Source organism: Elgaria multicarinata, chromosome 5, assembly GCF_023053635.1.
Source record: "Elgaria multicarinata webbii isolate HBS135686 ecotype San Diego chromosome 5, rElgMul1.1.pri, whole genome shotgun sequence".
In the NCBI taxonomy this organism is placed as follows: Eukaryota; Metazoa; Chordata; class Lepidosauria; order Squamata; family Anguidae; genus Elgaria; species Elgaria multicarinata.
Genome location: NC_086175.1, coordinates 68,165,377 through 68,190,044, shown reverse-complemented (window position 1 = coordinate 68,190,044; position 24,668 = coordinate 68,165,377). Strand labels below are relative to the sequence as shown.

General features: G+C 38.6%; 1 protein-coding gene across 2 annotated transcripts in view; it reads right to left on the bottom strand.

The window, feature by feature from the left end:
* The window catches only part of KDM6A (lysine demethylase 6A), a 114,552-nt gene that overhangs the window by 69,631 nt on the left and 20,253 nt on the right, over nucleotides 1-24,668 (bottom strand). For both annotated transcript variants that reach the window (XM_063126556.1, XM_063126557.1), the window contains exons 3-4: nucleotides 9,295-9,403; nucleotides 5,713-5,762 (exon numbers count right to left, since the gene is read on the bottom strand). In XM_063126556.1, the coding sequence (XP_062982626.1) occupies nucleotides 5,713-5,762; nucleotides 9,295-9,403 (159 nt within the window). The remainder of the gene's footprint in view (nucleotides 1-5,712; nucleotides 5,763-9,294; nucleotides 9,404-24,668) is intronic.

Sequence of the window (24,668 nt, the reverse complement as noted above, 5' to 3'; positions counted from 1 at the left end):
GGCATTCCAATTGTAACTGTCGTCTGGGTGTATATTAGAGGAGGCAGTCTGCTAGTCACAAGTTGTTTAGGGCTTTCTAGGATAATAACATAATCTTGAATATGGCTCGGTAGCTAACAGGCAGTCAGTGAAGTTCTTTTAACACAGGTGTTAAACTCCAAACTATGGACCTGATCCTTCAGAGGGAGTGCAACCCCATCCAGAACAGGCAAACACCCCAAATCCCGGACCTGGAAACCACCAACCCACAGAATCTCTCTCTTATCAGGATTCAGTTTACTGGCCTAAAGGGAAGTAAAGGGAGAAGCCTGGAAAAATCTTCAATTATTGCTAGGTTTTGCTGTGTCTTGAGACATACCCACTTATACATAGTATAAATCAGAACATACTCTCCTCCCAGATGATGAAGGCATTTGAAAGTAACACAATAGTGTGGGTCAGTTTCATCATCTGTTACCTGGGGATATGTCTGTGATAACAGAAATGCCTTCACTTTATTTTAAGTCTCTACATCAAGTTCCAATTTACTAGAAATGTAGGAAGTAATAATGCAGTCCAAAATGCAAACTCTATTGGTCACCTTGCCTGACTGGGAAGAAAAAATGGCTTATGAAATGCATACCCAACTTAGTCTTTAGTATCAACATACATTAATAAAAGTAAATGAGTGAAAAGAATTATATCGCGTTTCAAGTATGCAGTGTTCTCCAAAAATTCCAGTAAGCACAAAAACACCTTGAAACACCTGCTATGTTTATAGAGCTATAAAGATGTGTATTCTAAAAAAGATTATTTAAATCACAGCTAGATTCACAACTTATAGGCTTAGAGAGATTTATAGGCAGCAGTTAATTTTACAAACTTTTTTGAGACCCATCTATCTGTATTGAACATTTCTAATCAGTAGGTTCCACTGTAATAAATACAATGGGTTACAATCCAATGAGTTATACCCAGTGTTATTCTACCATGCATCGCTCTATGTTTTGAGCTGCAGTGAGTTATGTTAATAGTTGGGAAGTCTGCAACTAGACTATCACTTTGACTAGAGTTTGTATTAGCCAAATTTAAAGTACTGCCTGCTAGGCCTTATGTACAGGACAAGTGGCTGTAACAGTTATATCTCTGTCATTCATCCCAATGAACCACACACAGCGCTTCGGGCCAGAATTTCTCTCTCCTATCCACCCAGTCTTTTACTTCAGGCCAGGTGAAGCCAAATGGGCATGGAACATTTGGAAGAGCTGGTTTCCTTTATCACCTTAGCATTGAGTGGGAAAAGAATGACAGCACCTCCCACAGAACAGGTAAACAGAGTACCATGGAATAGGGCAGGGCTGTTTTTATGAGAGAAAGACTTCTGCCTCCAGTACTTCCCTACCTTTACAGGCCCAGGAGGCATTGTCACCTGACGTGGGGAACAAGGACTGGGTCACTAGGCAGCTTGTAGACAAATCCTTTCCTACATTCCCCAACCTCAAGAGTAATAACGCACACTCCAATTTCCTAATCAATGTTAATGTATGAGTGCATTACAATGCTATTGAAAACAATATTTTTATGTAAAAATGAAATAGGCAGCCTGTAGCTGAGAAGAGATCCTAACGCAGTGGCAGAGCATATGTTTCAAATGCAGATCATCCCAGGTTAAATTCCTAGAAACCTAAGGGCAGGTCTACACCATGCCTTTTCCCGGGGATCGCCCCAGGATCATCCCTGTGTGTCCACATGACGCACAGGGGATCCTGGGGGCAGAGAGGGATGATCCCTCCATTTCCCCGGGATAACCGGGACAGCTTTAAGCCCAATTTTCCTGCGGTCTCGGGATCGTCCCGAGACCGCGGGAGGTGTGGGCAGCCGTCCCGATTTCGTCCCGCCTCCTTACAAAGAAATGCGAGGAGGCAGGAACTGGCATGGGGCACAGAGCTCTTCAGGTGCTCTGTGCCCATCGGTGGTGGGAGGGGGGGTAGCGCAATTTTGTGGTTGTTGTTTTGTTTTAAAAAAACTTACTTTTGCGTTTGAGTGCTCGTGCGCTAACCTTCAATAAAAACATAAAAAATAAATGGTGGGCGTAACATCTCTGGTTCCTCCCAGGATGTCGCGCTCGTCGTCTGTCCAAAGGAGAGGATCTCGTGAGCATAATACCGCAAGATCCTCCTCCCTTCCTCTCGGAATGCTGAGAGGTGTAGACATGCCCTAAGTTACAAAAACTGAGATTCAAATAATTGCTGGCTTCCATATGTTCAAAATGAGTATAGCCACTGTTTGTCTCAACATGCCTTGCTACATCAGAGATCTATTTGCATCAGGCACAGCCCTACTAAAGTCTGCATTAAAATAAAGTCTTCATTCCATCTTAAGATTGATGAAGTGCAAACTGTAAACTGCAAATTGTGCAGTGTCTTTCTTATGTCTCCAAAAACTTCACAAAATACATTCTGTATTATTAATGACTCTATATTTTCATAAATATGCTGGTATTCTTTTTACCAGAAAGGGCTCTACATTTAATTAAGAAATCACAACTAACATTTTCTCTTAGAAGTATGCCAAATATATAGCTACATTATTAAGGGTAGTTGGCAGACCAATAAAGCAGAAACAAGGACCTGTGTAGGAATATCTGCTCCCACCACAAACAGCATCAGATATTATAAGATGCTTCATTTTATCACACTATACAATAAACATGATGGCAGTTTCTTGTAGGAAAAGTGGCTTTGCAAAGAGTTAATGTATAATGAAGAAACATCTGGAAGTAGGGTGGGCAACTTGATGCATTCCAAGTGTTACAACTCTCATCAACCCTAGCTCATACAGCCAATAGTAAGTGATGATGGGAGTTGAGTGCCAAAACATCTAGAGGGCCCACAGGCTTCCCACCTCTGATCTGGCTCCTGAATTGGAACAATAATGGAAATATAGAAAACTATTGTGGGGTGGGGGCATTGCAAAAGAAAACCAGTAAGTGCTTCTCTACTGCCTTTTGCCTCATCTTGGTGCTGCTTTTTTCTAGAAGCAACAGCTATTGGGATTCTAATTCTTTCGAATTATGGCTTATTGTGACATGCAAACATGGACAACACCCTAAGTTTTGATCAAGATCAACTGGAACCACTAAAACCTAAAAGTTAGATATGAAAAAGACAAATTAAACGTTACCACATTGACTCAATTAAGCTTCCATTTTAATACTAAATATGTACTAGAAAGTACACAGGCAAATGGCACAAAGTACTATTCAAAATTTAAGTTACGTCAAAACAAAGGTTATGAATCAATGAAATGGAAAATTACTTTGCCTTGTATGAGAACTTCCACGGTGCAGAATGTTGATTTCAGACATCATTACATTTAGTTCTTAATTGCATATTTGTTCAACGCAGGGGGGAAATGAAGTTGTATTTTGATATATAGCACATAGTAAAATAGTCTTAAATGCCCAAATAACTTTTAGAACTAAGATCACAAAATGAAGTTGTATTTTAAAGCAATAGAATGTCAAATATTATTGTAACATTTTAAAATGAAATGATACATAGTAAAGATGTGTGACTAAAACACTGATTGATTAAATGCTTCATTGAACACATGAAGCTGCCCTATACAGAGTGAGGGCACTGTAGCTCAGTGCTGTCTAGTCTGATTTGTAGCACCTTTCCAAGGTTTTAGGAGTGATGAAAATATGAACACATTAATGACCATTGGTTATCATGTTGCCTGAGCGCAGTCAATGATTGGGTTATGACAACACCATAACCAATGGTAGTTTAAATAGTTGACGGTGGGTTATCGTGTTGTGTGGCGGGAGTTTTTTTAACTAACGGTGGGTTATTTGGCCCAAATAACCAACGCAAATAACCAACACTGTGCAAAGTTGGCTATTTGAACCACCGGTGGTTACTGTTTTGTGTGGAGGGCACCATTGTTATTTTGTCAGCCACAGATTTGCAAGGCACAAGTGGTCACAGCGGCGGCTGCCACTCTAGTCCAGCCAGCAGGATAGATTTTTGGCAGCAATGGCTGATGGGATACTACTAGGAGGACTGACGGGGGGAGAGGGCAGGGTGGAGTGAGTCAACTCAGCGTGGACTAACAGTTAATTCAACGCTGATTCTAATCACACCACGGTTGATTATTATCATGTTGTGTGGGGAGTACCTCCTGGTTAAATGACTTGTTGACTATCGTGTTGTCTGAATGCAGCCATTGCATGGCTGCTGTGAAAAAGGCAAATGCCATATTAAGGATTATTAGGAAAGGAATCAAAAATAAAACTACCAATATCGTAATCTTTTAATAGAAATCTATGGTGCCACCACACTTGGAATACTGTCCACAGTTCTGATATTGTAATGCTAGAAAAAGTGAAGATAAGGGCAACCTAAATGGTCAAGGGGCTGGAGCAAAGTCATGTTTCGGGCTTTTTAGCTTAGAAAAAATATGAATAAGGGGGGACATGATAGAGGCATGTAAAATTATGAATGGTGTGGAGAAAGAATACTTAGAATCCAGGATCATCCAAAGAAGCTGAACGGTGGGAGATTGAGGACATACAAAAGAAAGTACTTCACACAGTGCCTAGTTAAACTATGAAATTCACTACCACAAGATCTAGCAATGGCCACCAACTTTAAAGGCTTTAAAAGTGGATTAGACAAATTCACGGAGGGTAAGACTATCAATGGCTACTAGACATGTTGGCTATACATTTCCTCCAATATCAGAGGCGTTATGTCTCTTAATACCAGTTGCTGGAGAACCCAATCAGGAGAGTGCTATTGTACACCTTCCCACAGGCATCTTGTTAGCCATTATGGGAACAGAATGCTGGACTAGACAGGCCTTTGGTGTAATCTAGCATAGCTCTTTACCCATTCTAAATGTAAAAGTTGAAGTAACGGTAAACTCCAAGATGAAGGGGGATGGGCAAAGGTGTTTTGATTTGTCCCTCACCCCATGCTGCATTTCAAAAATGCTGCATGAGGTAAGGGACAAGAGCAACTAGACCGCCTAAAATTTGTCAGCCTTATCTATGGAGAAAAAAAATCCCAAATTGATTCATTACATAGCATATGTGGGTGTAAAAAAAAACAAATGTAGCAACTAGATAATGGAAGAAAATCATTTATGCCTACTCTCTGCTCCCTATTCTTTAACCAGTTACTGATCCATAAGAGGACCTGTCCTCTTATCCCATTACTGCTGTGTTTCCTCAAGAGACCTTTAGTGACAACCAGAAGGAGATGCATCTTCACACAGAAGATTGGATTTCACTTCCCAGAAATGTAATGATGACCACAAACTTAGATGACTTTAAAAGGGTATTAGACAACTTCCTGGAGAATACAGCTAACAATGGCTATATACCATCTCCAGGATTAGAGGCAGCATGAGTAGTGCATGCCTCAAATAACCAATTGCTGCAAAACAATAGTAAGAGAGGTCTATTGCCCTCATGTCTGGCTTTTCAGCTTTCCATAAGCATTTGGTTTGCTACTGTGGGAAACAGGATGCTGGACTAGATAGTCCTTCGGTATGATCCACCAGAGCTCTTCTTCTGTTCTTAACATAAAAATTTGAGCTGTGGTAACCAGCAGTGTTGATAATCACTAAAGAAAAATGCTCTGACATTAACGCTATAAATTATCTGGTATAAAAATTGGAAAACTGTATGAAATAATCTTTTTTAAAATATAAATCTTTACAGACCTTCCAGTAGTCAGATTGTAAACTGTAGTACCTCTGGTATGCAGATAATGCTGGAATGGAAAGAACATTTTTTAGAAAACATTTTTGTAGTGATGACAAAACCTAATCTGTTCAGTGATTGCTGACAGGAATCCCACATCATGTCTGTGGGCACAGCAAACTCACCCCCAAGTGCAATTTACACTTTGCCCCTCAACACACATTCTACTTGGCAGACATGTTGTTGCTATCATTTCAAGACTGAGTCCCTTCTAACCCAGGAGGAGAGAACCTAGTGGTCTATAGGACAGTTTTTTGGGGGAGGAGTGCTTGAAGCACCACTAAAAAGAGTCTGAAAACAGAAAATGTGTTGGGTTCCACATGCACAATTGAGCGACATGGCTGATGGAAATGACTCTTTTCAGCCTCAGCACATGTTGGAGAGGCGAGAGAAAGGCTGAATGACATCAGAGTGAAGTGAGCTTTCCACTCATTCAACCCTAGTCTCTGTGTGTCAGGCTCATTTTGATAATGCAGCCTCAGGAGTTTGCAGCTCTTTTTTAAAGGAAAATAAACAACATCACATGAAATGTGCCATGCGTGTTTGCATTTCTGAACATCCAGAGTGTTAAATGAAATTAATAGTTAGGAACATAAAAATATGAGAACACACATAGCATAAAATGATGGCAAAGAGATTTGGGCAAGTGATAGTTAATTTGATTGGCATATAAATTTAAAAATCTGCTTCTAAACATTCTCATAAAGTGTAGATTCCAAGAAAAGCTGCTTTCCAAACTGAAGAGACAAAATTTCTGAGGTGGGGGGGGGAGGAGGAACTGACCATAGAGGGGAAAACATACAAAGGAAAAACAGAGGGCATGAAGCTGGAAAAGGATGAAAGGTGGAAGTATTTGACATCAAAGAAGAAATATATAATTTTAAAGAAGTTTTAAATAGAGCAAAAAAAAAAGGCCAAGAAAAAGCATAAATGTTTAGTAAGTAAGAAGCATTTTACATAGAGTAATCAATATAAAGCAATGCTTGAAATAAAAAAGATGCTCTATTTACTTTATGGCAAATAAGGGGGTGGGTATGATGTAAAAAAAAAAAGCTGCAAAATTTTGTTGACATGCCTCCTCTTTATTTTTTCTTATATTAATAGAAGTCCAACATTTCTTCCCATTCTCCCAACATTCTGTCATGCATTAGTGTGAACATGGTACAGAATTCTGGAAAGGAAAATGCAGAAAAAGGCTGGCTTGGTTCTGAATAGCTCCCATTGAATTCTATGGGACAAAGTAAACAGAGGCTGCAATCCACTCGCAGGAGAGGCCTCTTCCAGATTTTCATGGATTCCCCCCCTTCCCCCTCATACTACAGCCTACCCCACTCAGCAGGGTCCCCTGACCCCTCTACATAGTATTTCAGGGGGCCTGGAGGGGTTGCCATGGTGAAGAGGAGAGGGGGAAGTCCACTTCCACTACCTCTATTGCACATGTCTAAATCTGGATTTAACCCATTGAAGATAGTATGAGTTTTATCCAATATATTTCACAGCTATTATACTGCCACTGACTTAGCTATATTCAATCAAACCCACTTATAAGCTTTAAAATATTTGAAGAATCGCATTCAAAAAGGCTTTCCAGAGACAATGTTACTTTAATTTGTATTAATAGAAGCATAAATTTTGTGTAGTGAAACAGTAAAACATTTCATTCAGAGAACAGTCGAATGAACTACAATTGCAAAGGTTGTGAATTTTTCAAGATGAAGGATAGTTTGATGTATTCTACCTACTCCCACAAATATATAATGGTAATAATTAATATTTACACAAAGAATGGCTTAGTTAACCATTGCAACACTTGGGGAACATACAACTAGAGACTAGCAGCAAAACATTGTGGTGTTTCCCCAGTTGCTAATAGGAGTGCTCCTGTTCAGGGCTCCAGCTTCCAGAACAGGAATCTTATTGCACTGACTGGGGTTGGGAAGTAAGGGGACCTTTCAGGATGGAAAAAAGAAAAACTACAGCGCTTTTCTTTCATTTCCATCATAAACTGTAAGGGGCTCAAGAAGAAAATCCCCCTCTGCAACTTACTTCCACAATAGCTTTCTGAAACCTTCATTCACTGTGGTTTGTAGAGCTCAAGATTGGGGCTGGCTACCAGCAACAAATCTGAGCACTTTATTGCTATACAGCAGAGCAGGAGAGAGGTGTATGGAGAAAGAAAAAGGTATCATTTTCTCTTTCTTCTATCCTGAAGTCCTCCCATACAGTACAGGGAGAGAAGATTTTAACTTCACAGTGTGTTATTGCCCCACCCTAACGGCCACTGAAGCAGGCCAATCCCCATACCTGGTCTTGAAAGCTCAAGAAAATGAGATATAAAGAACAAGGGATGTTGTGGGATCCTTTTCCTTTTTTATTTATATACCTTTGCTTACCTAGAGAGTTGCTCAAGTATGCAGAATGCACTACATTATTTTTGGACAGCCCTGTTTTATTGCGAAATGGATGGGCACCTAATCATATCACCCAAGTTCCATATTAGAAGTATTGATTATCAGTAATGAACAGACATGCAAACAAATAGACAGGGTCTGATTTGTAACTGAACCATTAAAAACAGATTCAAGAGACTTGTTCCAAATTCAACCTAGCACTAAAGTATTAAAAGTAATAAGAAAATTAGACTTTATAACTGAACTCACTGCTATAGCTTGCTACGTTATTCATTGCTTTATTTTGTTAAATGCATTAGTAGAAATGTACACGCTCTTTTCTCTGACACACGAGTATACCTATGGTGGCTTTTCGGTTTTTTTCTAATAAATCAACATGACTACCTAAAATTCATGTATCTTTTCTTTGCTCTCTCTTCTGTAAAAAAAAGGATCTTAAGTATCTGTACTGTCTCATTCCAGTTCCCAACATAGGTTGAATGCTCTAAGGCTTCAATCTAATGAATGCTATGAGTGCAGCTGAGGCATCCAGTCAGCAACAGGAATTGTTCATGCACATACATTATCGCATTTCAAGACTATACACTCTTTTTCATAGTATGATTTCTAGGACTGTCCTTGTTACTTAAGATACAAATAGAGTATGTATAGAATATGTTTCTTCATTTGTACCTCAGCTTCTAGTATCAAATACATAATTGAAACTTGAAAAAATAATTTCAAAGTTATGCTGAACAGATATTATCTGCAATCTAAAATATCAATTATGCATTTTTCATTCTTAAAGAGTAAAAGCAACCACAACAAAATGATCCTCTTAAACTTTCTTTTCAGTACCTTGCACATTTACAGAAACATTACATCGCCTTATGGTATCCTTCTAGGTATTTTATTTTATTTTACAAGTGGGATCCAGCGGACTATTTAGGAAGCTCACTTAAGTGCAATAGGCCTTTTGAGGTATTCCTACCAAAAATCATTCTAAAAGCCCCTTGTAAAAGTCAGGGAATTCTTGGAAGAAGTATTCAGCGTGGTGAGATAGACCTCAATTGTAAGTGGAAGCCCACTGCATGTATGGAAACACTTGTGATCCCAAGCAAAAGGCTACTAAAAAAATGATAATGGACTCACCTTTTGGATAATCCTCCAATAAGAGGTTGAAGTGACCTAACTGGCAAAAGAAATCAGATTCAACTTTTCCTTCTGCTTTTAATATTAGCGATTCGTAGCAGCCAACAGCCTGGGGAAGAAAAAGACACAATTTACAACTGTAATATACTTAATATATTTTACAAGCATTTTACATCTGTTTCTAAGGCATCATTTATGGCTTACTTTACTTTTGCACTAAAACAAAAATGCAGTGACATATTTTACAACAGTATACTATTTAACTTTTGTTTTGGGGACATTAACATGTCCTAATTGTACCACAGTGTACATACCATAGTATTTAATTTTCACTTTAAAAGCAGGATTTTTTTGCTCTGGTCTATTTTTCTTGTTCATGTTTACAATGAAGTGACAGGATCATATGCTGCAGCAATTGTTATAGTATTATGATCTAATTTAGTCAAACATAACACAGAGGCTAAACTGTTACTTGTTTATAAAAGCTATTTTGCAATGGGTGGAATTACAACTGAAGCATTAAATACATACTTCAGCATAAAATACAGTAATGTGATAGTGTAATGAACATAGAAAACTTAAATTATGAATAAACTAGCTTCAGGTCCCCCAATCTGAGAAGTGTCCTTCCCCAGCAATGATCAGCCAGATGTGAAGACCCAAGACAAAAGACAGACATTTGTGGGAGGAGGGAGGGAAACCTGGGGAGAATCTGTTTCTTCCCAAGGGCTTTTTTGGTTGTTTCTGAAAAATTTCAGATTATGAAAAAGATATATTATAGAATGAATAAAATGTTTAAGACAAGGTGTTCAAATACTATTACCCAGCCATTACTCCCCAAAACTGATTTCTAAAAGCTACATAAAGATTAGAGATGTAAGTTTTTGGGAAATTTTGAAACCATAAGACAAATATGTCATTTTAATCCTCTCTGTAAGATTCCAGAGTCGTTTCCATCGCCACCCGCCCATTTCTTATTATGCTTATTGAACTAATGGATCTTTTACTGAAGGTCATTTAGGGATTTTCCAAGTATTGCTCAATTTCGCACATGTGACTAGAGTCACCATATCATTGTAATTCAAGAAAATGTACATTCTTCTCAGTTTGGGTTTTGTTCTGTGTTTCTGGGCTTGTTCTGGTTGGATGCTGTAGCAATCAATTAATGTAGTTCTAAAACCCTGATGTGATGGAAACACTGTAGGTTATCCCATCACTATCACCGAATACAACAGAATATGTGAATTATCCCACCTATGTTTCTTTTTCATATATAAAAAAGTTGAGGCTTGAGTATAGGAACTGACTGCTATCATTTTTAATAAATCTCAAATAGACCTTTCTGTTAGGAAATGCTGCCTTTGCTATGAAACCTTTAAGTATGGCCACAAAAATAAATACTCTATACCTAAAAGGAACAGTAGCCTGGTTCTTATGGTGTAAGAATGAGATTGATACTGCTCCCAGAGACAACCTTTCAAATTAGACAAATATTAACATGCTTATTAAGTGGAATTATTTTCAAAATGGAATACATTGTGACTCTTCAAATAGCAGCTTGAGATTGCATAAAGGTTTTTAAATTAAATATTTAAAACCTTTAAATTAAAAGTTAAGAGTTTTTCCCCAACAAAATAATCTGTTGATGGCTTTCATTCAGACCAGATGGCTTTTCATTTACACAACCCCAAAGAATTCCTCAAACAGGAGCACATACTATATACCAGTCTTCCTCTACCTCCTCCTGTTTCTTCTGGCTTCTAGAATGAGTCAGATACTTCAGGGACTACTTGCTGAAATTCCCTCTGATCAGACAGAAAATTGGAACCTAAAGTGTATCATGCATAACTTGCTTTGCTGATAAAATTATAATCTTTGGTCTATTACATTTAAAAGTATAATTTATTCAGGCAGTAATGATAAATTAGCTGAGTTTACTTTTAAATGTTTTTTTTAAATAATAATGACAATTTTATGAACAAATCAAGTTATACATAATACATTTTAAGTTCCTAAACTAACAAAGGGACTTCAGGCCTTTAAAGAGTACAAACAAACAAACACATATCTTTCCAATTCCCCAACCCCCCACATTTCCTCCCCCACCCCCGAAAATGTTATATCTCAATTGGTAACAACAGGGGCTTTGTGGTACTACCAGACCAAGCAGGAAAAATATTGCCCTGATGCCACATATAGCAATATGGCCTGCCATCAAGGGAAGCATAGGGGTATGAAGGAAAACCCAGGCTGCACCAAAGTACATGTATCAGTTTCCCAAGGCATGCATCCTGAAAAAACAGCAACATCTGAAATCTTTTTAGGTTTGTTTTTTTTTTTTTTTTTGCTTTTTGCAACAACAAAAGCTTTTGAGGTATGTATAGTGAGAGGTTCTAAAACTAGAGAAAGAAGAATTGAACAGAACTTACAGTTCTGCACCTTTGTCCTTTGCTATATCATAACCTACCTCTCAGAAAAGAAATTATTTTTGAAGACTAGTTTGCTAAAAGTAAATCTGCTATTTGCTAAATGTATTCTGAGCAATGAATATGAATTGTGTTAGCAGAGCATTGATATTGGGAAAGTAAAAATTTTCTTGCTTGGAAAATAGGGACGAATTCAAGATTTTATTCCCAGTTACTATATGACTCCACGTAGCCTGCATTTTACAGTGTATTCCATGAAAACTAGCCTGTATGACTGTTGCTTTCACAAATGAAATGAAAAGAATCTAGAAATAAAAGGGAAGAGTGCTACAGAAGACAGTTCATTTCCTTCCTTTTGTTTAAAGAAAGGGAAGCAATTCTTGAAGAACATAAGTTGGCAAAATGACCAGCGGCAGCTGCCTTGTAGTGGGCACAATAACTAGAGTAGAGGAAGGAAGCAAACAGGAATGACTGAAGAGAAAGCATTCCAGTCTGAAATATATAAAATCATTTGTGCTATTCTGCCACCTGCTTGCTCTTCATGGGCACTGAACTAAACACTAGTTCCCTTATGACAGAACTTGCATTATAATCATTACTTTTAAACGAAGTTGTATGCTGTGTTTGACAAGTAAATGCATCACAAGTGTACAAAATATTTTGAGGTCTAACATAAACAACAAGACAAATGAACAAAGGTGAGAACTCCCTCCATCAGAGTTTGTTTCTGCACTGTGTCACACAATGCTCAATCTTTTCACTACAACTGAAGACAATGGTAACAAACCACGCATTTAATCCAGTGATTTTTTTTTACTGCAGTAACCTACCTCAGCCTTGTAATGAAATCTTTAAAAAGTTACTAGTCTGCACACTCACACAAAATTACTAGCCTGTTAGGGGCAGGGAGCTGCATTTCTACGCTGGATGTGAAGGACAGCATTCCTTCCTCTAGCATTAGGGTGGGTAAAAATAAATACTTTTTATAAAATTAAAAATCAGATTTTACAAATTTAAATCAGATTTCTTTTCTTTTTTTAGATGTCAATATTGTTTCACTTAAATAATAGCTAGGTTAATATTAAATAATCTAGACATAAGCACGTTATCTCTACAATTAATCTCTAAGTTAAATCAGTGCCTTCTACCAGATACATTTAAGCTAAAGGAGACTTTTCAGGGTAAATGATTATTTCTCAGATATAAATATTTGCACTCTACCTTTCAAACACAGACATTTATTTTCACCGAATGAAAATAAACTGATCTGGTCTACTCAGTAACTATCAGACCTTACTTCTATGTTATCCATTATAGGTATTTCATTTTCCTTTCCTTTCCTTTTGTGAGAATGACAGTGGGCCAAAGGCAGAGTAAAGCAACAAGAAACAACACTGGAAAGAAGAGAAGGCAACATTTTGCGCAGGTTCCTATATTGCCATAACTAACCTCACAAACTGCCATGACTGCTGGTTGTAAGAAAGACCCTCTATTGGAATCGTTTAAAGACAGTCTCACTACAAGTAAAAGAGGAAACCATACGAATAGAGAGAGGTAGACAAAGAGATGCAAGGGCTGATTGTAAGAATTTAACATTATATAACACTCTATAGGGGGTGTTTGCATGCCACACTGACATTCAATGACAAATCGTGGGTTCATTAATTTGCATACACCACTTTCATTTTCTGTAAACAACTTCTGATTGGCCCAATCGAAGATTGCGAGCATGAGATGTGAACCCGGAGTGATGGGTCATTTGGCAGCTAAACAACCCAGCAGTTAACCCAACAACAAACCATGAGTTAATTGCTGGGTTTAACCTCTAAACAACCCATTGCTCCAGGTTTGCACTTCACGCTGACAACCTCCAATTGGGTTGACTGGAGGTTATTTACCAGAAACCAGAAGCAGCTTGCAAACAGTGCACATTCCCGTGAATCATGGGTTAAATAACCCATGATTTGCTGCCATGACATACAAACCAGATAAATCTTTAGCTGTAAATTTAACATACTTTAATCGTCACATTTGCACTATAGAGGAAATATATGAAGTCATATCAATAGGAAACTTAATTGAAATCATGCTTTTTCATGCTGTTTAATTCATAATTTAAGTCAGTCTCCCTCCACAATATCATCTCCTGACAGCGTCCCTCTCCTTTCCCATTTGTTGCACAGCCGAGGACAGAGACAGACGCTGGCAGCTCTCTCTGTCCTGGCCTTGCAACAAATAGGGAAAGAGATATAGGGGTGGAGGGGTGGGAATACCATATTCCTCCACAATGCCTCCTTCCCCATTTGTTGCCATGCCAAGGGCAGAGTCTCCCTGACATCGTCCCCCCCACCCTCAGTATAGCAATAAATCACGTTCACTGCAAAGTTGTGATGGCTGGCAATGGGGAATGCTAGGAGCTTCTGCCACTCTCAAGCAGTGGCAGGAGTTCCTAGCATCCCCTGTCCCCAGTTGCCAGTACTTTCCCTCCGCAGTGGGGGCGGGGGAAAGGGATATGTACGTCCCTGGGAAAAGGTGGGGTGCTGCAACTGGCAGCACCCCTCCTAGGGACAGCATGTGCCTGTTCCAGGAAGCATGTGGGGATCTGCAGATCGCAGTGCCCCACCAAGCGACGGCACAATTGACAGTTCCCCAAGCATTTCCCGGATGTGATTATTTCCCTTGGGTATAGAGCCCTGCTGGGCAAGAGCAGCAAGGGTTTCTGTAGGCAGGGGAAATAATCAATGGAGCCCGCCACATGACACAATAATCAACAGTTATGCAGATAATCAACTCTGCACACCATTGATTATTTGTGTTGGTTATTCCGGTGAAATAACCAATCATGGCATGATTTTTCCCTGACAGATGACACAATAGTCAACAGTGGACTATTAAGTCTACCGTGGACTATTTAATCAACCGTTGACTATTGCGTTGTCCGAATCCAGTCACTGTTGGAGAGCAAAGGCTTATCTCCCCCCATCCCCAACCCCAGCTTTATATTTAGAACTGGAGAGAGGATCAGGTTTTCCTCTGACCTTGTGCTGCATTTCTCAAAACATGACACAATGACAGGGACAAGACTAATGATGTGGGTTCTACAGAAATGATGAATAGGTAACTCAAACATGATGCAAAAGTAATTTGCATAGGACTTTTTTCAGTTTGCATCAGATCATTTTCTAATACTAAAGGAAGTGAGATAATTCAGTGAGTTTATTTTACTTGTATTTGGTAAATAACAAAACTAAAAAGTGCCCCGTTAATTACATACAGACACCTCCGCAAGTATTTGACCTGAAATATTTGAGGTAAGAAATGTAAAGCACACTCCTATGTACGTTTGGACAGAAATCTCCTACAACTCCCAGCATACCTCTAACCAGCCATGATCCTATGCATCTAAATATGCATAGGATCGCACCCTTAATGCGATTTAAATTTTACATAGACTTTTTATTGGAATACTAGTAAAAATTGAAGGACACTAGCACATACTTCTTTACATTATTTAAATTTTTTAAAAATAACAAAGCTACTGAAAATTGATACATTAATACATTTTAGCAATCCAAAGAATAGTGCATTATATGCCGACAACCATTGTCAATCATCTATTTCAACTGAGTTCAACAGGCACCTACAGTTTTGCTATCGCTATTTATTCCTGGGCAAGGTCCTTGAGAGGGTGGTTGCAGGCCAGCTCCAGACACTCTTGGATGAGACTGATTATCTGGATCCAGTTCAGTTGGGTTTCAGGCCTAGTTTTGGCACAGAAACAGCCTTGGTCGCCCTGTATGATGACCTATGTCGGGAGAAAGACAAGGGGAGTGTGACTCTGTTGACTGTCCTTGATCTCTCAGTGGCTTTTGATACCATCGACCATAGTATCCTTCTGGAACGTCTGGCTGAGCTGGGATTCGGAGGCACTGCATTGCAGTGGTTCTGCTCCTACTTGGCGGGTCAGCTCCAGAAGGTGGTGCTTGAGGAACACTGCTCAGCCCTGTGGACTCTCCAGTATGGGGTTCCGCAGGGGTCAGTCTTGACCCCCATGCTGTTTAACATGTACATGAAACCGTTGGGTGCGGTCATCCAGAGTTTTGGAGTGCGTTGTCATCAGTACGCTGATGACACGCAGCTCTACTTCTCCTTTTCATCTTCATCAGGTGATGCTGTGGATGTGCTGAACTGGTGCCTGGCTGTGACAATGGACTGGATGAGGGCTAATAAACTGAAACTGAATCAAGACAAGACTGAGATGCTGGTGGTGGGTGGTTCTTCTGACCGGATGGGGGGGTTCTGGATGGGGTTGCACTCCCCCTGAAGGAGCAGGTTCATAGCTTGGGGGTTCTCCTAGAACCATCTCTGTAACTTGAGGCTCAGGTGGCCTCGGTGGCACAGAGTGCTTTGTACCAACTCTGGTTGGTGGCCCAGCTATGCCCCTATCCAGACAGGGATAACCTAGCTTCAGTTGTCCATACTCTGGTAACCTCCAAATTAGATTACTGCAATGCCCTCTACATGGGGCAGCCTCTGAAGACGGTTCGGAAGCTGCACCTTGTGCAAAATGCAGCGGCCAGATTGATAGCTAGTGCAGGGAGGTTTGAGCATATAACACTGATTCTGGCCCGCTTGCATTGGCTGCCTATACGTTTCCGAGCCCAATTCAAAGTGCTGGTTTTAACCTATAAAGCCCTACATGGCTTGGGACCGCAATACCGGATGGAACACCTCTCCCGACATGAACCTACCCGTACACTGCGCTCAACATCTAAGGTCCTCCTCTGAGTGCCTACTCCGAGGGAAGCTCAGAGGATAGCAACAAGAGAGAGGGCCTTTTCAGTGGTGGCCCCCCGACTGTGGAATGATCTCCCTGATGAGGCTCGCCTGGCGCCAACACTGTTATCTTTCAAGGGCCAGGTCAAGACTTTTCTCTTCTCCCAGGCATTTAACAACGCTAAGTTTGTTTTCTAACAAACCCCAGAACTGTTGTTTTTAAATGGATACTGTTGTTTTTATACTGTTGTTTTTATGTTTCTGATGGTTTTTAAATTTTGTATACTTTTTTAATGTTTACTGTTTTTAACTTTTGTAAACCGCCCAGAGAGCTTCGGCTATGGGGCGCTATATAAATGTAATAAAATAAATAAATAAATAAATAAATTACTAGTTTCATTTCACACTGAGACATATATGGATTTCAATTGCAACTCTGAAACTGTCAAGCTTGCCTAATATGGTATTTGCAATTGGCATTTATTCATTGTTATTAACGCATTGATGAGATGGATTTTTTCCACGGAAAATTTTAAAACAATAAAAGGTGAGACTAGCTTCACATGTGAAACTAGCTTCAGATCAGTGGCCATGATCTGAATTGAAAATGTCATCTTTGGCTTGAAATTATACGTGCAAAATCATGCTTTTGGACCATCCAGTGGAGAAGGGTGGCAAAATATTGACCAAGGAGGCTTGAATAGTGTGTGTGTGTGTGTGTGTGTGTGTGTGTGCATATTTTAAAAATCCTTCCAAAGTGTGGCATTCTTTCTTGATGCTCCCTTGAATCTGGGAACAACCCCGCATACTCAAAGATGCATGTCTACACATCTCAGAAATCTCTGGAGCTGCTGCCCTTGCTCCTTGGAGGAGGAGGGTCTTGGGATTAACAAATGTTTGGTTGGCTGGTAAGGCCATCCTAAAATTGTTGAGCCCTGGTGTTAAATGTCTATATTATAATATGCAAATCAGATTGTGTGTAAAATATGTGGGTGTCATGTGAAGGGAGTTTGATACACTTAGTTCTCAGACGACCCAAACCAGCACCTGTATTTAATAAATACCTCCCCTCAAATATTCCCTAAGGCTCCACAGAATATGGAATTCATGGATGTATTCGACAAGAGGGAACATAGTGGGAAAGGATTAAAGAAAAATATATAATCAGTTTTCTTCCATCCTGGTGGCTGCAACTTTAAGGCAACTGGGACCACTTTCTCTAGCAAGGTGGCACTTGCAGCTTCAAAGGCCCACCCAGCCAACCCAACCACTCCAGAAAGATGAAATGAACCAGGAACAGGCAAGGACCAACAATCCTGCCAGCATTTTTGGGTCTCAGCAAACTCTGCCAAGAAAACCTAGTTCAACTGTATCTTGAACACATTCACAGGTAATGTATTTAAGGTCATATCCAAGTCAGTGGGGTGCACACTGGCTGTGATTCAAAAAAAGAATAGTGAAAATTGGAGAACATGGTGCTCTTTTCAGATTTACAAGGGGGCAAGAATCTTTTTTCATTGCAGTAAAGATTGTTGTAGCGGAAAATAGCAATTACATTATTAGTTATTCAGCCAGAAACCGTCAATGTCATCAGCTCTTCAGTGTCATAGTTTTGAGAGTGCATTTGCAAATAATGAATGGGGGAAAATGTCCATGGCCATGAGATGAATGAGATTGGGAAGGAAAACTTAATAAACACCAACAGAAAGTCTCCTGAAAGTGTGTTTACATTTTAATTGTTTGCCTCATTTAATCTTGTTCTGCAAATCAAGATTAAACTATCTCCTGCAGATAGAGATATAAAATTTCCAGAAAGTTTGAAGCCATGGAAAAAACCACATTTTTTTCTGGGGGTTTTCAGAAAAAAATGGAAATTTTCAAAAAAAATTGGGGAAACAATGCAATATTAGCACTTTTACAGATTGAAAGTCACTTTGTTACTTTAGGAAAATAAAATGTAATTATGGTTTGGCATAAAATTATCACATTTGGTATATTAAAGTATAGTGTATTCAAGCAATTATTACAAGTTGAATTTACTTTTTAATTTTTTTATACTTTTGGGGTAACAAATGGAGCTATAAGCTCCTGAACTGTAAGGAACCTCTTTGGTGTTGACAGTTTATGAAGAGAAGGCAAAAACAGCAACAGAAGAAGAAACCATCAGCATTAGTAACAAAGAAAATTATTTATGTCTCTGATAGTCCTCCACAGTGTCAAGCAGACATAAAGCACCCATTCCCATAAAAAGAACTGAGAAAAAAGGGGGACCAGGATTCAATGAATATGCATGAAATTTAATCAGACTCATTTCCTGAGCTATAGCTATCACTCTCAGTCTCTGCTTCAATAGCAGTGCCCCCCAGGGGCAGAAATGCATCTTGCTATTGCACTTGAGAGTTGTAGTCTCAGTTTGCAACCTAGGACTTGCTTGTCCTCAGTGCACAGGAATTATAATTATCTGATACTGTACATCGTTTTTAGAAATCATTTGGAGAAGTAAATATATGAACACCATGTCTTAAACATTTTATTCATCATGCTAAAATAAAACATTCCATAATCCATTTTTTCAGGCTTCAGGAAAAAGAAAAAGAAAAAAACATCCCCCACCCCTTAATTTTTCTGAGTTTTTCCCAGGCCTTCACATCTCTACCTGCAGAGAACCACCAACATGAGCTGAGATGTGGGTGGATTATAGTCCTGAAAAGAACATGTTTAGGAACTTCTCCATGTGCTTAGCACTCCTATCTCTATGTTACAATTGCCTCCAGAGGGGGCAATAACCATGGCAACAGCCATAACTATAGTTTACAAATTTGGATATCATGGTAACCCACAAATAATGCAAACCATGGCTTGCAAAACTGCTTAAAGCCATGGTTTCTGATTCTAGTTTTCTGATCATAAATCAGTTCATCAATTCAGTTGTCACACCAAATTGTGATTAATAATCCTTAACAGTGGTTTGGAATGATGTTGGAATTGAACTTTTACTTTTAATATTTCATTTCTGGGATTTGGGATTTTTTGGGGGGAGTGAACAAGAATCTAATACAAGGTCTTCTTCTTTCTTTTTTAGAAGAACTTTGGCTGGAGTTGATGTTAACTTAATGGGTATTAGTTCCAAGTTTGGTATTGGTTCCATGTTAGTCACTATAATCAGTACAGTCCTTTACTAACCCATCAAATCCTTAAAGAAACTAGATAAACTTGCATATATTAGAATTACTTGGAGATAAAAGCAAGGTATATGGAATGCTAAAGTAACAAAATTATTAGACAAAGTATCTTTAACATAGATTTCCTTTTATTGGCTAAAATTCCAGGGCAATTTTTCCAAGCTCTTTCTAAAGTGATACCATAAATTATTACTGTATTTTCTGGCGTATAAGACTACTTTTTAACCCAGGAAAATCTTCTCAAAAGTTGGGGGTCGTCTTATACGCCCAGTATAAGATGACTTTTTAACCCAGGAAAATCTTCTCAAAAGTTGGGGGTCGTCTTATACGCCCAGTCGTCTTATACGCCGAAAAATACGGTAAATGAAAAAATAAATGAAAAAATCTGTAGTGGCACCCACCCTCTGGAAACCCCTCCCTCGTGTGGTTCAGGAGGTCAAAAATGCAATATCCTTCAAACACCCCCTGAAAACATATCTTTTTAGACAAGCTTTCCCTGGACTGTAGCTTATTCTGGTTTTATATGACATTTTTAAAGTTTAAAAGTTTTAATCTTGATTCTTGTATACAATCGTTTTAATTGTAAACTGCCCAGAGAGCCTTGGCTGTTGGGCAGTATAAATGTGTAATAAATAAAATAAATTAATTAAAAGCTATAAAGTGTAAGAGAAACAAATCCCAGATGAGGCATATACTGTTTTAGAACAGGTCTATTTAGGGGGGACGGACGTGTTTGCTTAAATTTTTACCTGTTTACATTGTTTTAATTTTCTTGTTAAAATTTTTAGACTATTTTTATTATGTTGTAATTTCATGAATTGTTGTAAACCACCAAGAAAGCTTCAGCTATATGGCAGTACAGAAATGGAATAAATAATACTAATATTACTAATAGGAACTAGATAGCATCAAACATACTATAAAACACTCAGCATTCAATTTCACTCAAATAAGTTTTCACAATTCAGTGCAGTTCCAAGACTTCGCAGGAAAAACTACTACAGATCCCTTATCTAAGAAATCAATAAATGATTTCAATATATGCTAAGTATGAGTTGGGTACCCAAGATCTTCTTTAAAGTATAAATTCACTATCTAAACTGTTTTCATTTTATCGAACTTTTTAAATGAAAAATACGAGGATAAATTCAGTCTCTCTTTATATAGAAGATACAATCGTATCAGAAAGTATGCTAAATATCTCAATTTCAAGTTGCACGTCCAATCTATAATTTTGGATCAAACGGCACTACAATTTTCTTCTATAACAGAGTAAAAGACAACCTCAACTGGACATTAGTGAAAACTAAATTCACTGTTATTTGTTTAAATAGTTTAAATCCTGTAAATTTTTGCTCCTTTAAAATGCTATGAATTTCTCTTTTAAGAAATTTAAAAATTAAAAGTATTAAAATATCTTAAAATGAAAGTATTGTACAATCTAATTATTTCCACAACAAAAAAGTTTAACATAAATAAAAATGCCAATGGTTGCATTCAGACATTACAATAAATTAGGAAACCTGACTTAATAAGCCATTATGTGAATAAGCAGCATGCTGGTACTCGCAGCCCGCTTGCTCCTGTTTCACTTCTCCCTTCACTCAAGCAGGTAAACAAAGCAGGAAGGATAACTGCACATTACATCCTAACCCAGAATTAAGTTTAAGTGCATCCATTCAAACCAGGATTTGTACACCAACTTTAACTCCTGGGAAACCAACAGTGAATCGAATAGGCAGCTCATCTTTTCAGTGAAGTATGTTTCATGAGAATTTGCCAACTGGAAGACAGTCAAAAAGGGATGATCAACTAACTCCTGACTTTAAATTATATATACAAGAAGATGGCATACCAATTATGACTAACCTTGACAGCAAGAGAGAGATTTTCCATATTTACTTCTGACAACTTTAGGGAATTAACAACGGACAATCAACTTCAAGTTAACATTTTTGCAGCACCTGAGCTGGCCCATTACAAAAGAGAATACAGAACAAGATGAGACATTTGTCTGACCCACCATGGCACTCCTATATCCATTACTCAACTAGATCTCTGTAGGTACCCTGTCCTAGAGCCCACTAGATATGATAGATGCCAATGGTGACTTAGTCAAGCAGGTACAGTCAGGCTGTCGTTAGAATCATAGAATAGTAGAGTTGGAAGGGGCCTATAAGGCCATCAAGTCCAACCCCCTGCCATAGGTAACCCAAAGCAAATAACTTAAGGTATGTTTTATTTGTGGTTTGCATTGATTTTATTGTTTTATAATTGGTAACTTTTAATTATTAGGAAATTGCTTAATTGTTCTGCAAACCACATGGAATATTATGCAAAAAACAGTAAATAAATTATTAAACACCCCAGGAGGCAAATTCACCACAGGTTCTCCTTCACATTCTAATAAACCCCACCATCAAATCACATGTGCAAAGCCTATTTGGAGTAGGCACAACCCTCGGTTGAGTGACGAAAAATTGCCATTTAAAAAGAAACTGTTTCTTTTTAAATGGCAATTTAAAAAGCATGAAGATTATTAGGGTTAGAAAAGGGAGCCAGCAGATCCACTGGATATAAATTCAGTCAGTCCTATCTATTGTTGGTGCAACTGCTTACCTTGAGCTTAGCTGTGACCTGCATCTAGACATTGCTCTACTTCTAAGAATTGTGTAGAAGCAAATTCTTACAGACCCACTACTCTCAATAGTCTCTGTGCTCAGCAATCTTGCAAAGTTAGGACACTGCTTGGCTTGGCTGAAAAGGTTCTGCATATTACCTTCTCTGAATCTAGTATACGCAATAAAACATCCTAACAGTACCATACAAGTGAAGTGAAACAGTCCATTGAGAATTTGAATTAATCTGAATAGAAAGGTGCTTCAGGAAAGAACATCTTTTTTACATTTGAGTTACCATTTCTTCAATTCCCTGTATTATCTCAGGTTTGTTCTGACAAAACTTGCATAAAATGCCTTTAAAAGATGTGCTTGCTAGAGTTATAAGCAATAATGTCTCATTTCTTGAGTCACTACAAAAATCTGTTGCTGAATGTACTGTATTATAAATGCATTTCATAGAGTAAATATTGTGATTAAGCAACGACTTAAACAATAGCCAAATTCTATGAGCTGCTGTCCTAACAAATAAGTACAAGTATTGGCAAAGACTACGGTATAAAAAGATGGGCGAGCTCTCCCAAGCTCATCTCAGATTAATTCAAAAATTATACCATTTTAGAGGGTGAATCAGAGGAAATACCGTTTTCCCAAGCAAAACCACATAGTTTCCACTAGCCCTTACTGATCCTTCACCCCTAAATGGTGATCAAGAGTTGGGTGGTTGAAAAACTCATTTCTCCTTTGAGATGGGATTTCATGAGTCCCCAAAGTTGTTCTCCAAGCATGGGTTTAGAGTTCACAAACGTCTCTATTCTGATTGTATAAGACCAGTATGACAGCTCATGGAATGCCAGTGCTGTCTTCAGTGAAAATGCTGAATCATAAGCAATACTCAACAAGCAGGTAGCACCACAAAATCAGCTTGTGCTCACCTGCCTCAATATAGATGCTATCCAGCTACACTCACAGTTATATAGATTTATAGGATTTGAGGTTAAAAATCACACCAGCTAGTACAGTGGCGTGTGCGCGTGTGTGTGCACACACACACACACACACACACAAAACACACCCTTTCAACTCTGCATAATTGGGATTTCCAAGTAATTATATTTAATTGGATTCAAATTGGTCCAATAAAAAGACTTGTTCCCATTTTCTAGCTTATCCTCTGACACTAACACTGTAATAAATCAACTATTACTCTCCCTCTAAAATGGCATTGAGAATGATCTATGGAAGTGTTTTAATAGACATGTAAAATTTTAAATACTAAAATAAAGAAATGAGACATGTAGAAAAACAATTAACATGACATCAATTTTCATTATTGCCAAAAGAATTACCCCCAAATTAACTTTGTTTTAAATTAAGGATCCGAGTAGAGCAACTCCCCTAATAGAAAAAGTTACAATGTTTGAGGCTTTTTAATTTAGAAAAAAAGGAGACATGACAGAGGTATGTAAGATCATGCATGACATAGAGAAAGTGGATAAAGAGATGTTGTTCTCCCTCTCTCCTAATACTAGAAGCCTGGGTCATCCAAAGAAGCTGGTATTCACTTTCACAAGATGTGGAGATGGCCACCAATTTAGAGAGCAATCCTATGGCCCCTAGACATTGTGAGGGGCCAAACGGTACTGAGGATTCCCCCCTCCGAGGTTGGAGACTCTCCAGCCTCAGATAGGAAAGATCCAATACCTCCCCACCAGACAGCTAATGTGGGAAAAAACAGGCTGGCTGCCCCCCAAGGTCGAAAAAGGAGTGTTCCATTGGCTGGGGAGGGGAAGAGACCAGAGAAGAGACCAGAGAAGTGAAGATACAGGTTATCTTGAATCTCTGCCAGCCTCTATCCCTTCCACACTGAAGCTGGGCTTAAAAAGCCCATCTAGTGAAATATGCAGGGTGACTTCCAGGATTGGAGGCAGTGTACCTCTGAATACCAGTTGTTGAGAAAAAACAACAGGAAAGGCGGCTACCCTTTTGTCCTGCTTGTGGCTTCTCATGGGCATCTGGCTGACCACTGTGGGAAACAGGATGCTGGATTAGATAGGCCTCTCATCTGATTCAGCAAGGCTGTTCTTATGTTCTCCAATGGACAAACATTAGTTCTGATTCCTATAAATTTAAGTAGCAATTTAGCAGAACTCCTTAGGCATGTTTAAGGGCTTATTCCAGCAAGCAACAACAACTCAAGTTTCTGTATATCTTTTGATACCATGTGTAGGTGCTGTCCAAATATTTCTCTGAATCACAATTAATACCATGCATTTCATCCCACCTGATTTCACCTTTTTCCTTTAATCCACAAACACTCAAGTTAAAAAAACACACCCAGAGAGAACCAACATGTAAACAAAACTGGAAAC